General features: G+C 30.8%; 2 protein-coding genes across 2 annotated transcripts in view; both read right to left on the bottom strand.

Annotated features, from left to right (window-relative positions):
* Positions 1–14352, bottom strand: part of LOC127284960 (uncharacterized) — a 54634-nt gene that overhangs the window by 10756 nt on the left and 29526 nt on the right. The gene's annotated exons all lie outside the window — the stretch shown is intronic.
* Positions 1–14352, bottom strand: part of LOC127284955 (odorant receptor 67b-like) — a 30404-nt gene that overhangs the window by 215 nt on the left and 15837 nt on the right. Inside the window, exons 2-8 of the mRNA XM_051310685.1 lie at positions 11627–11746; positions 10087–10204; positions 9382–9643; positions 7664–7783; positions 7508–7598; positions 7222–7358; positions 506–638 (exon numbers count right to left, since the gene is read on the bottom strand). Coding sequence (XP_051166642.1) covers positions 506–638; positions 7222–7358; positions 7508–7598; positions 7664–7783; positions 9382–9643; positions 10087–10204; positions 11627–11746 — 981 coding nt within the window. The remainder of the gene's footprint in view (positions 1–505; positions 639–7221; positions 7359–7507; positions 7599–7663; positions 7784–9381; positions 9644–10086; positions 10205–11626; positions 11747–14352) is intronic.

Below are 14352 nucleotides of genomic sequence, written 5' to 3'. Positions count from 1 at the left end.
GATCAACCGAGGGGGAATTTACTCAGGTAGTCAAGTGTTCACTCTTCCTGTAATACTTGTGTTATAACGTGTAATACCGTGTAATAATGCGTTATTACAGTGCTGTAATAACGCAAAAAACTCTGTAATATCTCTGTAATAATTTGTAATACTCTGTAATAACGTGTAATACTTAGTAATAAGGGTAATATGAGGTGTAATACCGGTAGTCAAGTTTACACGTTCTTAACTAGTAAATTCCCCCTCGTGATCAACGATTTAAAAAAAATGTATTTTTCACTCAAAAAATAATAACTATTTTTTCGCCTACAAATTTTTTTTCCAAAAATTATATTGATCAAGAAACGTTGCAAAAATTTTTTTAAATCAAAAATAATAATAATAATAATAATAATTTACATAGAAAAATAGTTATTCTTCTCAATCGTTGATCATAAACGTTGTGAACTTCACTGACGTATAAAACGTACATATAGAAATTTACAAAATTTTTAACAATTCTTACTGTTGCAAACGCAATCATATCCATGGTACAAAATTTTCCAACAGTAAGAGTTGAAGGTATTTGACCACGAAGTATTATTGGCACAAGTAATTTTTGTCCATAAAGTGGCAAATTATACCATTCTCCATTATATCTATTTACATTTTTAAAATTATTTACTGTTTTTTTGGAAAATGAAAATATAAAAAATTACCGATATAGAAATCTACCTTACCGACTGATGGTAAAACAGGTTTTTGAAAAATGACAATATAAAAAATTTTCGGCATAAAAACCTACCTTAGTGTAGATTTCTGTGACAGTAACTTTTTATGTTTTCATTTTTCAAAAACTATTTTACCATCAGTCGGTAAGGTAGATTCCTATGTCGTCAATTTTAATATTTTCATTTCAAAGAAAATTTCTTTACCATCAGTCGGTAAGGTAAATTTCTGTGTCGGTAATTTTTTATATTCTCATTTTCCAGAAAAAAATTCTTTACTATCAGTCGGTAAGGTAGATTTCTAGGTCGGTAACTATTTATACTTCCATTTCAAAGAAAATTTCTTTACCATCAGTCGGTAAGGTAAATTTCTGAGTCGGTAATTTTTTATATTCTCATTTTCCAGGAAAAAATTCTTTACCATCAGTCGGTAAGGTAGATTCCTATGTCGTCAATTTTAATATTTTCATTTCAAAGGAAATTTCTTTACTATCAGTCAATAAGGTAAATTTCTGTGTCGGTAATTTTTTATATTCTCATTTTCCAGAAAAAAATTCTTTACTATCAGTCGGTAAGGTAGATTTCTAGGTCGGTAACTATTTATACTTTCATTTCAAAGAAAATTTCTTTACCATCAGTCGGTAAGGTAAATTTCTGAGTCGGTAATTTTTTATATTCTTATTTTCCAGGAAAAAATTCTCTACTATCAGTCGGTAAGGTAGATTTCTAGGTCGGTAAATTTTAATATTTTCATTTCAAAGGAAATTTCTTTACCATCAGTCGGTAAGGTAAATTTCTGAGTCGGTAATTTTTTTATTCTCATTTTCCATGGAAAAATTCTTTATCATCAGTCGGTAAGGTAGATTTCTAGGTTGGTAACTTTTTATATTTTTATTTTTCAAAATTTTTTACCATCTTGTTAATTTTTTAACCATCTACAGTGAAACCCACGTAGGGTAACTGCACCAGTGCTACTATGGGAAATTTTCTCGAAAAGCTGGCCAAAATTCAAATTTTTGGATAGACATAAAAAAATTTTTTTTTGTAGGATATTGTTTATTTATATGTCTAAGTAATAGAAACTGGGCTTTATTTTGTCATTGCAATTGTTTTTGTTTTTATATTAGCGGTCAAAGTTGCGAGATGGTTTAATGCTCAATCGTGTTTACAAAAGTGACTTCAAACAGTAAATTGTAAAGTGAGTTTTATTAATTAAGAATGTGAAATATAATTAAAATAACGATGGAAAATAATCACACGAGTAAGTATTGTATGTTACATATGATTAATGTTAAAGTTTGTTGTGGAATAAATAAATAACCATATTATTTGTAAATTAACCTAAAAGTAAAGTAATTCATGTTTGAATAGACATATAAAATTTTGGGTGCTTCTGATTGCATTAAATCTTTTAGAAATATTTAATCTATTTTATTATGAATCCACTGTTCTTTTGCCGTTTTGCGATTTTTTGCGATTTATGAAATATTTTAATTTTTCTAGACACTATCTCAGTTGAAAATTCCTGTTTGTTTGAATCGTGGTTGAAAGCGACAACGAAGGAACGGAAAAACGAAAATGTTTTGGAATGCTTTCTACACAATCTTTCTAAAGATACAACAGATGAAGAATTATTATCCAATTTAAAAACAAAAGTCTATTTTGTTTGTCGAGATTTAGAAAGACGTTGGCAAAAGTGCCATAGGAAAGTCGATGTTCTTCGAAATAAACATGAGGTCTATCTTTCAAATACGACAACAATAAAACTGATAGATTCAGGAACAAAAACCTCTACATCGAAAATTGAAACAGAATTAGCTGCAGAACCATCAACATCTGCGCGAAGTCGTAAAAGAAAATTATTTGAAGAAAGCTCGAAACGAACGAAGCGAAGGAGAGCTAGTGAGATTTCAAATTCAGCGATGGATGATACTAATCTGTTGATTCGTGCTGCATGTACTTCTGCATATAAAAACTCAAATTCAACCTTATCACGAGCATTAAAAACGACATTAGAAAGCCCAGAAAATATTTTAAAGCTAAGCTCTGTGGAAACAAAGAGTATAAATCCATTAACATCAGATGAAGCTTTAGCTTTCTTACTCGAAAACAATTTTAGTAAAGCGCAATATTGCAATATTCTAAGCGAAAATAAACTTCGAAATTGTAATATATATCCACCTTACAAATCTTTGACTGCTGTTAAATCTAAATGCAGACCTGACGGTATAGAAGCATCAGAAAACATTGCAAAAGTACCTTTGGAACAACTTCTACAGCATACGGCTTCAAGAATTATTGCATTGCAAATGGAAGTTATAATGGCTTTTCTAGATAAAACTTCATCAAATTCAATAGATGTTGAACTACTTGTCAGTTATGGATTCGATAGCAGCACTGGTCAGTCGAATTTTAAACAGAAGTATATTGAAGAAAACAACAATTGTTCAGATTCATCTCTTTTAGCATCAACATTGATTCCTCTCCAATTGATTAATTCAAATAAACATATCATATGGCAAAATCGAACTCCACAATCGATTCGATTTTGTCGACCAATAAAGCTTGAATTTGTTAAAGAGACTAAGGAGACTGTTTTAAAAGAACGTGCTGAAATAGACGAGCAGATTAAAAAATTAAGAATATTTCAATTTCCAATTGACGATGAAAAATACATAAATGTGCATTTTAAATTGTTTTTGACAATAATCGATGGCAAAGTTCTTAATATCTTAACGGAGACTCCTTCATATCAAACCTGTCCTATATGTGGTGCTACACCAAATGATTTTCTTGCAGTACATGATTTTACTTCAGAAAAGTTTAAGCCTAAAGAAGGTCATTTAAGATATGGAATAAGTCCGCTTCATTGTTTATTAAGATGTTTTGAATTTCTTCTCCATCTTGGGTACAAAATGAAGGTAAAAAAGTGGCAAATAAGAAGTGAAAAAGATAAGAAAATTGTAGAAAAAAGTAAAGAAAGAATACAAAAAGAATTTTTGGAGAAATTAGGTCTGCGAGTCGACAAACCAAAAACTGGGGGATTTGGCAGCAGTAATGACGGTAACACTGCAAGACGAGCGTTTGATAATTATGAAGTATTTTCAGAAATACTTCGTGTAGATAAAGATTTAGTTTTTCGATTCAAAGTCACTTTGATAACGTTATCCTGCCAACTACCTGTCGACTCAGAAAAATTTCAAAAATATTGTTTCGATACAGGATTGCAGTATATGAAAAAATACCCTTGGCTACCGATGACACCCACAGTACACAAGATCATCGTACACTCACGACAAATTATGGAAAATTCGATTTTACCCCTGGGATTTTTCGGAGAAGATGCAGCAGAATCAAGACACAAAGTATATAAGTCGGACAGAATAAATCACTCTAGGAAAAACAACCGGAAAAATAATTTGACCGATGTTTTTCATCGCGCTATGGATAGCTCTGATCCTTTTATTTCATCAATTTATTTAACAAAGCGTATTAAACAGCATAAGAAAGCGAACCTTCCACACGAAGTTATTCAAATGCTATCCTGTAACGATTTATTTAACGAAGATGACTATGACAATGATAAACAGGATTGTGATGATGATGATGATGATAATGATGAAAATGATAATGATAATGATGATGATAATGATGATGATGATGATGATGATGATGATGATAACGACGATGACGATGAAGATACCGATGAAGATGATCAGGGCAGCTTTACTCATGAATAAAATGTGGTACAAAACTATTTTCTAATAATGTTGTGCACTTCAGTCATTAGTTATATGTACTTAATAAATTGTGAAAAGACTTTTTTCCACCATTTTTCATACATTTACCAACTATTCAATATAAACGATTTAAAAAGTACCATACATAATCTTCAATAAATTTGTTTATTATTTTCTTCTCTTTACGTCTTTAATTACCAACTCTAGAAATCCTAAAAAAATAGATTCATTGAAATAGAACATTTTTAACAAAAAAAACCGACATATTGGATCTGTCATTTTCAATTTTTAAAAACTAACTTCAGATTCGTAATCAGCGACCCTGAAGACCCCCGAGTAACGAATTGGAGGCGATTTCCGTCACTTTTTAAAAAAGTTGTCTGACATTTTAGATCCGCCATTTTGAATTTTTAAAAACTAACTTCAGATTCGTAATAAGCGACCCTGAAAACCCCCGAGTAACGAATTGGAGGCGATTTCCGTCACTTTTTAAAAAAGTCGTCTGCCATTTTAGATCCGCCATTTTGAATTTTTAAAAACTAACTTCAGATTCGTAATCAGCGACCCTGAAAACCCCCGAGTAACGAATTGGAGGCGATTTCCGTCACTTTTTAAAAAAGTTGTCTGCCATTTTAGATCCGCCATTTTGAATTTTTAAAAACTAACTTCAGATTCGTAATCAGCGACCCTGAAAACCCCCGAGTAACAAGTTTCAGGCAATTTGGAACGTAATTTGAATTTTGGCCAGCTTTTCTGGATAATTCCCCATAGTGGCAGTGGTGGATCAGTTAAGCCCCTTAACTTTCTTATTTTGACTTTGAAGTTCTGTATAGGTTGCTTTTAGACAAATTCGAGGTTATTCCTAATAGTATTATGGACTAGATAGTTCCAATAGACATTTCCTTCCAGGTTAGACTTGATTTTGACACCTACACTGTAAAAAGTCCAAACAGAATTTTCCCAAAGATAGGAATTTTACTTTTAAGAATCCATGGCACAAATACTATATTAAATGCAGAAATAATACAGGGTCCAAAATGGAAAATACAATATTTGGTAATTTTACTATTTCGAATATTGGGATTTTCCATTCCTCGGCGAAATTCCTACTTTTAAAGTGGGTAATAATGTTACCCACTTTCAAAAGGACGAAATGACTGAAGGCTGTGAAACTGCACTAGATGGGAAAATTACCATTGGCGAACGTAACCTTACTAAAGCAAAAATGACAATTCCACACTGTAGTATTTTTCCTGTTTTTAATGTAGTATAATCACAAGTGTTGGTAATATTCCCGTTTCTTTAGAAAAATACATTAGCGTGTAAAATTACCATTTTTTAAAAGTAATATTAACAATTTTTGGAAAATTCCCAAATTTTGAAATTCATAATATACGCACACATTTACGATTTATGCGCCGTGTGCAATCGTTAATGCCTGGCAGCAGTCGGCATTCATCGACAATTGTCTTTTTGATTGTAAAGATGACGTAAAAATGGTAAAATTTTACGACACGAGTTATTTTATCCTTACATAGGACAATTCATAAAAGTTTTTGTTCATAATTTAAATTAAACTTGAATATGAAAAACAAAAATGTTAATGTTTCTTGTGCAAAAATATAGGAATAAAATATAGAGTCTAATTGTGTTTATAATTATTTTTTCTTTATTTTATAAAATTCTTTAGCGAATATTAATAACTTAAAAGTAAATACCTTCATCGTAATCGCATAAAAAGTATAAATTATTCCCATATTTTTTTCTAAACATAAAAATTTAATATTTTATAAAATTTCGGAAAAGTACTGATGTCTGTATATTTACTTTCTCCTGCGTTTAAAATACCAGAAAGTGTAACTGTACAGTTCGTGGCAATTTTCCCATCTCGTCTGGAAAATTACATAACCTAAAAATTTTATTCCCATCGACAGTAAAGGTGCCGTTCTGATAGTGGGTAATAATCTTTCCCACTTTCAAAGTGGTAAAATTCCATTAAGTCTTTTTACAGTGTACGTTTACTTTAATGCTCCATCAAAGATAATTTGTCAATGATCCTATTCTGGATCACTGTTTGCACCAGTCATGGTTATAGATTGCTCCAGTGGTGGATCACTTAAAAAATCATACTAAAAAACATTGCATTTCAAAATTACGAGACTGAGACGTTTTGCAACTTTTATAAGGCTTTACGGACAGATTTTCAAATTCACTTTCCTATCATAAAATTTTTAATTAAACAAAATTTAATTTTATGTTAATAATGTGGAGCGTCCACAATGCGTTAACAGGCGAAAAGTAGGACTGATCCACCACTAGATTTTGTTACTTTTTTGGTTCCAGTCGTGGATCACCCCAAAACAATGGACACGCGCTACTTACAGACGTAAATATTGTTTTCAGGGCTCTATGGGGATGAAACGAAATGCCTCCTATTGTGAAAAGAATTAAAAATTGTCCTAAAATGGCTCCAAAGCTTTCTATTCCAAAATATACTCTTAACTTACATGCTAAGGAAAACTCTTGTTTTCTGTCACCACTTTAGTAATTGTTGTCTTGCTTTCTTCGCGATGAATTTAAAAATTTTTTTAAATTGTAATATTGATCTGTATAACTTTCTTAACAATTACCGACGCACTTGCGGTTCATTTACTTACAAACGTGTAAACACAAATGACCATTTTTCTCGCAGTTGATCCACCACTGGTGCAGTTACCCTATATCGGATTTCAAGGGACCAGGAGGGTTTTGTATCAGGAGAAAAATATACTTACGTTCCTCGTGACACTAATAAGCTACTATCTAATAAATTTTGTGCTGGCAATGTTAAACAAAAAAGATGAATCAAACAAGCACTAGCAAATATTCCGTATTTAATCGCTAGAGTAAAAGTACCAATTGAATTTAAAGTCTGGAACAAAGAAAATGCTAATTATGTAATGCAAAAGTTATATAAAGAAATATTTATGGTCGATTAAATATAAAATGGCATTTTTCTATCCTTCTCATGAATAAAAAGTACACCGTGCGATTACAAAGAGAAGTAAGAATAATTTTTACTTGAATTAGTAAAGAACTGATGGCTATAACATTTAATCCCACTGACCAAAATAATAATGGCGAAAAACAGGAGTTAAGTGTCTTTGAATATCTGAAATATAATCTTTAATCATTATTAAATCCTTTTAATAATTTTATTATTTTTTCGCAACTTACTGAAGCGCATGATTGTGCCATTTAATAGAAGATCTCAACTGTTCATAACTCATTGAATCTTTTATGATTATGTACTTTTGCTCCTTGTTTGCGTCCTTTATTATATTTTTTAAATGATGACTAAATGAAAATTAAAAGATTATGTTTTGTATAACGAATTTGAATTTTTTTTTATCATTAAAATAAATCGATATTTTGAAACTGCGTATGATCGAAAATAAAAATCAAGCTATGGCACGGCGTTCCTTAACCAGCATTAAATAAAAAATGAATGGACCTCCGATTTTTTTTCGGGGTTTTGAAGTAGAGGTAAAAATATTACTTTTTAGCCCAAAACGAAAATCTTCGGTCGAGCTTAGAATTTTTTTTCAATTTTAATTTTTTATACAGGTTTACAATGCATTTTTGGAATTATTTATGCGTTATCCAGCATATATATAGTATATACATATATGTATTTATGTATATATCTATATATATGTATATTATGTATATGTATATATATACATATATTATATCTACACTCACACACGCACACATACGCATATACACGCGCAAGCAGAATGTATCTTATACAAAATAAAACACAACAATTTTAAATTTAATTTGCAGAAGCAAAAATAAAAATGAATTTTTTTAATACTCAATAGAAATTCATAAAGTTTTACATAATTTTTTTTAACTCAACGAATGATAAATATAAGATCAACAATAATAATACATATTTGAAGAACAATATAGTAAGTTGCAATTTAAACATTACTTATAGGGTAAAATTAAATGTTACAATTTAAATATGATAAGAATTATATTCACCAACTGCCCGCATCAATTTTGCACCATAATCTGGGTTTTGTTCATAAACTTTATACTTCAGCCAAGTAACATTAAAGTCGTGGTGTACGGACTCCATAGCCTGCTCCCCGTAGAAGCCTAAGCCACATTGATATTTCTCACAAAAATCTGGTACATGGAAAAATACTGCATGAACCTTTGGTGTTACTGAAGTTTCTAATTTTAAATAACTTGATTTGAAATCTTCAATGTAATTTTTATAATTGTCATCCAACGTAATACCAAAACAGGCTTCTATGTGTATGTGTGCGTGTGTGTGTGTAGATATAATATATATATATATGTATATATATATATATATATACATATACATAATATACATATATATAGATATACACATAAATACATATATGTATATACTATATATATGCTGGATAACGCATAAATAATTCCAAAAATGCATTGTAAACCTGTATAAAAAATTAAAATTGAAAAAAAACTCTAAGCTCGACCGAAGATTTTCGTTTTGGACTAAAAAGTAATATTTTTACCTCTACTTCAAAACCCCGAAAAAAAATCGGAGGTCCATTCATTTTTTATTTAATGCTGGTTAAGGAACGCCATGATGGGAGAACCAGGCAAACGCACGAACGGTGGAGAAAGGCCTCGTTTTCCTTGCCACCGAGATGCGCGTCGCCTACTCAAAACGAATTTACTTCCGCGCACTGCACTGTTTTATTTACAAACCAACAGTGCTTTCCAAATTTAGATAAATAATTCCTAAACATTTATAAAAATTATTTAGTAATACCATATAAGTTTAATAGAAACTAAAACTTTTGGGGAGTCGAGGTTTTTTTAAGAATTCGAAATTTAATTAGTACTAAAAATTAAAGTATGCATATGTAAATTAACTTCTTAACCTGACAATTGCAAACAAGCCGCAAACATGTTGTGTTGTAACTGCAAACATTGATTCGCAAGCAAACATTACTGTCAAATTACATAAGGAAGTAATAGAACCATGAACCAACAGCCAAGATAAATATTTATTTTCATCTAATGGAAATTTAGCTGCATACACCAATAACCTCGGACGAGTCTCATTCAGTGGAAGGAAATGGTCAAAAACAATTGGCGCCATTGACATTGATATGAAAATTAATACTGAACTATACATATTTACTGAAAAAAATATTAATTAGGAATGTTACATTTTATTAAAGATAAAAAAAATTAAGTTAAATATGAGCATATTCTCTAGAAATTTAAAAAATGTACACTCTAAATCTGAATCAGTGAAAATTTCACTGATTTCAATTCAGTGGACGAGTTTTCTTTAATTCATCAGTAAAATTTCACTGAAAATCAATCAAAACCACTGATTGTCAATGAAATTCCACTGATTCATCAAAGAAAACTCGTCAACTGAATTGAAATCAGTGATACATTCACTGATTCAGATTTATAGTGTATTCCATTGTAATTTCTGAAATCAGATACTCCTTAAATTTTGCCACATAAGCTTTTAAATATATATAGTTTAAAATTTAAAAGAAACTTGCCTAAAGTTCTAGAGCCTAGCGCACTTATTAAATTAAAATCTTATAACATAATGAAAATATTACTAGCATATAAAATTGTAAGACGATTTCCGTGTTTTGCAGTTTTTAGCAAAATTGTACGTTCTATTTTAGACGTCCAAAAATTCCAATCATTCTCCATATGTTTAACGAGAATACGCAGCTATGATGTAAGAGTTAATTTTGTGAGCATACACATAACATATATAAATATGAGAGATTCTTTTTCAATCGCCCCAGCCCAAAAAGTCAATGTTCTGGGATTGGCTTCATACTTTGGTAAATTGTTCTCCTATATGATAGTAATAAATCCCTAAAATATAAACTAATTAAAAAAATATTTGTAGAAAGTAGAGGGGGTTGAAGTTTTGACGTTAAGGGTAACATTGTCATTTTCAAATCCGTATAACTATGACAAAAGTTAATGGATTTTAATTTATCTATAATGAATTTTATTGCATTTTTCACGTACTTTTCAAAAATGTGTACGAAATTTAAAAAAAAAAATTTTTAACCCCTTTTTTTTCAAAATCAACCCTTATTTTTCGATTTTCACCCCTTCGGGTATTTTTTTTTTTTTTTTTTTTATTTTCATTGGAAAGCTGAGGTTTTTTCCCATGAGCTATGTAAATATGAAAATGGGACAACAATAATTTTGTGAGTAACAGAATATTAAAGTAGGCGGTGCCGATAAGGGGTGTACCTGGAGATCATCTTTGAGGATTTAGATAGGCACCGCCTAATTTAATATTATGTTTCTCACAAAATTATTGTTGTCCCATTTTCATATTTACATAGCTCATGGGAAAAAACCTCAGCTTTCCAATGAAAATAAAAAAAAAAAAAAAAAAAATTCCCGAAGGGGTGAAAATCGAAAAATAAGGGTTGATTTTGAAAAAAAGGGGGTCAAAAATTTTTTTTTTTAAATTTTGTATACATTTTTGGAAAGTACGTGAAAAATGCAATAAAATTCACTATAGATAAATTAAAATCCATTAACTTTTGTCAAAGTTATACAGATTTGAAAATTACAATGTTACCCTTAACGGCACCCTTATCGGCACCGCCTACTTTAATATTCTGTTACTCACAAAATTATTGTTGTCCCATTTTCATATTTACATAGCTCATGGGAAAAAACCTCAGCTTTCCAATGAAAATAAAAAAAAAAAAAAAAAAATACCCGAAGGGGTGAAAATCGAAAAATAAGGGTTGATTTTGAAAAAAAAGGGGTTAAAATTTTTTTTTTTTAAATTTCGTATACATTTTTGAAAAGTACGTGAAAAATGCAATAAAATTCATTATAGATAAATTAAAATCCATTAACTTTTGTCATAGTTATACGGATTTGAAAATGACAATGTTACCCTTAACGTCAAAACTTCAACCCCCTCTACTTTCTACAAATATTTTTTTAATGAGTTTATATTTTAGGGATTTATTACTATCATATAGGAGAACAATTTACCAAAGTATGAAGCCAATCCCAGAACATTGACTTTTTGGGCTGGGGCGATTGAAAAAGAATCTCTCATATACAAAAAATTAAGAAACTTTGTGGAAAATGAATTAAATACTTTTATACCTTGCCTTGTTTGATTGTAAAAATTGCAAATTGAAAATAGCATAAAAGAACCAGAAGAATCGGTGGAAGACACTCGAAAGTTGCGTCAGAATTACCAACAACGGAAAAGAGAAAATTAAACTAAATGCGTGGAATATTATAGTTGTTGCTAGTATTAAAACTTTTTTCTTATATTATATCAGAACTAACAATTTACCTAAAACATTTAATAAAATTATAACAATTATACGAGTCAAATTATACTGCAAAAATGTCAATATAGTCTTTTAGTTTTTCAGATTCAATGAAACTTACCCAGGCGAGAAAAACCAATGCTGACAATGGATTGAAGCTTGATTTTAGATTAAATGCCCAACGTGGGTAACCCAAACTGAAAGCAGCCTTTATACCACTGTCGATCAAAATTGGTTCAAGATTGGTTACCAATGCTTGTCTCATGCTGGATTCAAGACTAGTTGAATCCTCATGAGCAAAGCCTAGAGTCCAGTCTAGATTCAATCTTGAATCAACTTTCGACTTAATATTCGCAGCTTAATTCAATATTAATTATTATGTTGTCTAAAATACAATTGTATTGAGTAATTATTTATATACGTTCAATACAAATTAAATAATACATTGTTTACAATTTTTGTTAATTACAATTTAATATATTTTATAATTATTAATTACTATTATTTAAAATAATATATTGCTATTTATTTCAATGAAAGTATTTTTTGTTTTTTTATAAATAAATATTTCATAAATATTATATTTGTAAATACAATAAAAATCATAATAATTATATTCAACACATTTTTGAAAATAATTTCTTATTTTGATTAATTTTGTTTTTTTAAGATTATTTATATTATAATAATTTATCATCTTTATTATGTATTATTATATATTATAATATTGTAATAATTAATTAATTAATTAAATTTAATACATAATAAAGATGATAAATCTTTAATATAACGTAAAAAACAATATTTGCTATAATATTGTATTTTCAAAAATACAAATAATTCAAAATACACACTTGACCGAGCCTGAATCAAAATTCGGCAAGATTCATTCAGTCTTGGGCGCCAATGCTCAACCCAGCCTCAAACGTCAGGTTTAGATCGGTGTTACATTCTAGACTAGAGCAGCCTTACTTCCGCTTTCTCACCAAGGCTCAATCAATATTGACCAATGCTCAGGCAATCTTTATAAAGCTTCAACCCATCATCACTTCGCGCCTGGGTATTATGATAAAGAATTAAAAATTTTATGATGGAACGCATAAAAATGCAACGTGTCATTTGTCGGAATAGTCATTTAACAATAAGGGGCGGAAAAATGTCGGTGGTACTGAATGGACGCTAGCGTCTCCGTCCACCTATTTCATCTCACTTTAGTGTTATTTAAAAATTATGTGTTCTATTTAATTTAATTAAGATGAAGAATTAACTTCATCCAATTTCTAAAGTATTATTTTGTGTTAATTGTTAAACTGATAAAATAACAAACTTAGCTCCTATTTACCGCGAGGCTATATGACATCCTAACCTCACAATCATTACTACTGAGTATAAATTAAACTATACGCATCAATTTGAAGAGGATTCTATTATACTGATAATTATTGAAGAAGAAAATCTAAGATTTCTATACTATCGGGGAAGTGATTTATTTTCAACAAAATCATAGACAAAAAGGATTACCTCTCTACAAAACACGAGGCAACATAACCCCATAACGTCTATCTACAACAACTTACATTACTTGAGCCTTTACTGGATATCTTCTTCTTCTTCTTCCCTCTTAAATGACTTTAGGCTTGGCCAACTGTCAGAACAAAAACTTACAATTAGAGTTAAGAAGTTTCAGATATATAAATGCACTCGTCGCAGCTGCAACTTTAAGCTCCATCCAGTGTGTGTCAGAGTCCGCCAAGCAAGTTGTTTGAATTAAGCTTAAGTGAACATTTGAATTGCTCCTTATTGGATGATGTTGAATTGAGTTATTGCCATTAAGGATGGAAATTAAGGGTCAGGAAAATTGGGCCATATCTAGTCCCGCACTCGCCTCCGCGTTCCATCGAAATTGTACTCGAGCCTAAGCAAATTTCATGCAGCGAGGAGTCTGTACGGGAGTCAGACAAATTGCTTTGCGTAGCACAAAAACCCTCCCACCTCTCTGACAATTTCATTGTCCGGAGCAGAAATGAAAGATTCAATTGAAGCCACACTGGGTTCCATACCGGGAAATTTAGTTGCTAAAAAACTATAAAATCTATCTCTAACCGGAGTTAAAATTGGGCATACGTTCAACAAGTGTTCCATGGTCCTCCTCTCCTCACCACAAGCGCACACGGCAGCCACATCCCAGTGGATCCGCTGAAAATGATCCCAAGTATATGTGTGACCAGTTCTCAATCTGGTCATTGTATTTATCAAACATCGCGGAAAGTTCATACCATCAAACCAAGGTCTACTAGTTTTGAATGATACCCGAGAGAAATATCTCCGCCCCGTCTCCTCCTGTTCCCTAAAGGGCCAGGAGCGAGAGAGCCATGCTGCTCTATCCGGAGCCAAGATGATTTCCCTGAGATCACTAAACGGTGGCCCAAAGTAGATTCTACTATTTATTCTATTAATTCCCCGGCAAATTCTGTCCGTCCTTTCGTTACCAACCACTCCCTCGTGTGAGGGGACCCACATAAATTTAATATTGGCTTCAAGTAACAATTGCAG

This window comes from Leptopilina boulardi, unplaced genomic scaffold (genome assembly GCF_019393585.1).
Source record: "Leptopilina boulardi isolate dan_hultmark-lab unplaced genomic scaffold, ZJU_Lbou_2.1 LbouV2_327, whole genome shotgun sequence".
NCBI lineage: Eukaryota > Metazoa > Arthropoda > Insecta > Hymenoptera > Figitidae > Leptopilina > Leptopilina boulardi.
The sequence above is the reverse complement of the archived record's forward strand: the minus strand, read 5'-3'. Positions and strand labels throughout refer to the sequence as shown.